This window comes from Oryzias melastigma, linkage group LG5 (genome assembly GCF_002922805.2).
Source record: "Oryzias melastigma strain HK-1 linkage group LG5, ASM292280v2, whole genome shotgun sequence".
Taxonomy (NCBI): Eukaryota; Metazoa; Chordata; class Actinopteri; order Beloniformes; family Adrianichthyidae; genus Oryzias; species Oryzias melastigma.
The window spans coordinates 14,217,208-14,220,525 of NC_050516.1; the positions used below are offsets into that span (position 1 = coordinate 14,217,208).

Here is a 3,318-nt window from a genome sequence, read left to right on the forward strand (position 1 = left end):
ATAAGAATAATAATAAGAAGAAGAATAATAAAATATAATAAAGAATTACAACAACATACTCTGATTGCTTTCAGCAATCAGACAAATAGAAAACCTGCTTTGTTTTGCTGTTTTTCCCCTCAATGTCACACACCTGAAGTTACCTTCGGCAGCTCTAAACGACTTACATGAACAAGAGGCACTTAGGCCACGCCCACACGATTCGAAAGCCTCGCTGGTCCAGCAGACAGCAGCAGCATCCTCCTCCTCTCACCTAGAGGAGCCGGGTGATGGACCAGAACAAAAGCGGGAATACCGCCGTTCCAAAAACAGCAGAGCCGCGTGCGCACGCGTCGGTGCGCGTGAGTGCGTCATTTACTAACACTCCCCCCAAAAAATGGAAGCGCGTGCACGTGCAGCCTGTAAACCACGTCCTCCCGCACACGCAGTCTCACCTGACTCAGACCGAACCGCAGATCCCACCGCGCGCGTGGATGAAAACAGTAAACAGATTCCCCCGTGCCGGGCCGTGCGCGCGCGCATCAGTGACCGAAACCAGACAAGGAGAGCAGAACACGAACCCGTCTGTGGTTCGATCGATGCGCAGTCCTACCTCACTGATGCCGCAGATGGAGCCACTCCTGAGATGAAGGATGGAGCCGCGCCGCCTCCCTCTCTGATCTGCCCCCCTCTCCTCATCTCTCCTTTATGCCTATCACTTCCCGGGCCCCCTCATCACACAGCTCAGCCACTTCCGGCCCCCATCACAATATTTAAACCGGAAACCGTCGGTTCATACAGAAGATGGACTCTGAGCCGCACGAAGATGGAAGCTTTTATTTTGAAAAGCAGCCCCCTCGCCTTCCATGCCTTACAAGGCCCCCAGCACCTCCCTTTGTTGGGCGTCCCGCAGCCTGGACATCGGGCCGCCCCACAACCTCCCCCACCTGCTCCCCAGGGAGGACAAAAAGAGAAAGAGAGCCCCCCAATTAAACCCAGTGAACTGATGTGTAGAGATGACATATAGAACACCCCCAACCCGCAGAAGTGTGGCTGCATTGTGTTCATGGGAGAAAAAACGCATGCTCTTTGTTGAGCTGACAGAGGAGCCTCTGCACACAAAACATCTTCATCTTTTTCACTTCCATCAAACTACAGTCTGGTTCCTTCAGACTTCGGACCTTCAGATGACCCCGACATCATCATCATCATCATCCTGGATGAGAGGAACTTCTGTCTCAGGATGAACAAGAAGATGCAGATTATGATGGGAACAGCTTTCAGCACAACAGTGCTTCTTTCTCCTTGTAATTAACCTTTGAATGATTCAAACAAAACCACAACCATATGAAACAGAACTGTTCATGGATCCACACTCAAGAAAAAGCTTTGAAGAACAAAAGCTCACAGAAAATAAATTCCTTAAAAGATATTTTCAAGGAGCGGTATGTTAAGAAAGTTTAAAAAAAAAAAAAAAAAACAGATGGCACAATCACAACTAACAGCACAGGGCATGGTGAGAAGCTTAGCCATCCTAGTGGAACTATAAGAGTAAAGCCAACTAAGGTGTTGCCTCCTCCAATGAAATGATGTAAAAGTAGATGGATGGATGGATGGATGGATGGATGGATGGATGGATGGATGGATGGATGGATGGATGGATGGATGGATGGATGGATGGATGGAGGTAGGGACAGACAGATGGACGGATGAAAGGACAGACTTGTCAAGTGTAACACAGAAGCTACTACAGCAAGCCACTAGCTCCCTGCTGCACCTCATTCTAAAGCATCTTCTTGTGGACCACTAGATTCAGACATTATCACTTTCCTCATCTGAGCTGGCATCTGACTCAAAACTGTACGACTGGATAGCAGTGATATTGCTCAGAATTTTCGCTGCACCGGTAATGTTAGGTTGAGGTTGTGAGGGGTAAGCTAGTGAGAGACCATGTAAACAGATGGATGATGGGAAATGGGGAAAGGCTTACTCCACACTAACAGTCCCACCCACAACTCAAAGGTGAATTTCTGATGAACTACTGCCACTCTACAGAAACTTTGTCCTAGAAAAAGATACACTTTTTTTAAATTATTATTTTGGCTAAAAACGTTATAATAATCATTTTAAAAAACACTGGAAATGCTTTTATATTGGATCAAACAATGGGTGGGTTTTAAATAGGGACTCAGATTTGCTTCTTAGAAGTAACAGTGAGTGTGTGTGGTTGTGTCTCTTCAACTAACTACCAACCTATTCAGGGTCTACCTTGCCTTTGTTGCCCTGAGGTCCTGATCAGGATGTCCCATGTGAGGGATTAATGGATGGTTCCTTATTAGGAATACAAATGAATACATCTTCATTCTATGTTGTCTAACTGTTATGTATTCACATGACCAAACTCTAAGTTGAGAGATCCGATTTGATTTGATTTGAAATGGTTTATTTCAAGCAATCAGAGCAAGATTAATGCATGTGCAATACAATCAGCAGAGGTTTACATCCACACAAAGATATGTCAGATATAGGATAAGGAGGCATCAAATAATAGATTGCTTGAGAGGGAGTGGGAGGAAGCGAACTTGTATAATCCCACCTCGGCTCTACTGTGCCATTTTCTTTACATGAATTGTCAATATATGGTTCATAACTTATAATCAGACATTTATACCTTACTAACAAAGATTCAGGTCATTAAGAACCAAGTAACAATAAATCACATGACTATGTCAGTAGACATAACACTATTTCTGACTTTATCATAGCATATGCACATCAATGTTAAAAAAATCAAGTATCAAACATAAAAACTTACACAGATTATTTTTCATTAGAAAAATCATTAATAAACCAATTGGATGTGGAGGAATCGTCACTCCAGACACCGCAGCAGTCAATGTCTTTAATTTGTCCAAAAGAGGCATTTGAACTGCTCTCAGTCTGGCTCTTTATTCAGGACCTGTCTGGCATGGGAGACCCTACCAGAGGCATTTTCCTCAGTCAGGATTACCTTTTAGATTTCTCAAGCTCTTCAACCCCTCCCACCACAAGGAGATAGTGGTTAAAATTGCACACTGGCATTCATGTTTAATGCTTGATTTTATGCTTCTGTTGTTGTGTTGCATTTTCTGAATCAGTGTGCGTCTTTCTAAAAGATTAGTGTCTACATCTTAGCATGAATGTTTAGTTTACTTACAATTGAAGGCTTATTTGTCATTTGTTGTTTTTTTGTATTATTTGTATTATAAACCACATTTTCTTGACTGTGCATGTGCACCCATGGGGTGGGATAAATAAAAATGAGGAACAATTGTTTGCAGCTCATATCTCTGATCACAC

General features: G+C 43.5%; 1 protein-coding gene across 4 annotated transcripts in view; it reads right to left on the reverse strand.

The window, feature by feature from the left end:
- Positions 1-1,028, reverse strand: part of cntn2 (contactin 2) — a 21,307-nt gene extending 20,279 nt beyond the window's left edge. For 2 of the 4 annotated variants that reach the window (XM_024269834.2, XM_024269833.2), the window contains exon 1: positions 435-578. In XM_024269834.2, the coding sequence (XP_024125602.1) occupies positions 435-522 (88 nt within the window). In that variant the 5' untranslated portion in view covers positions 523-578. The other 2 variants (XM_024269835.2, XM_024269836.2) reach the window with 2 other exon arrangements.
- Positions 1,029-3,318: the final 2,290 nt, after the last annotated feature.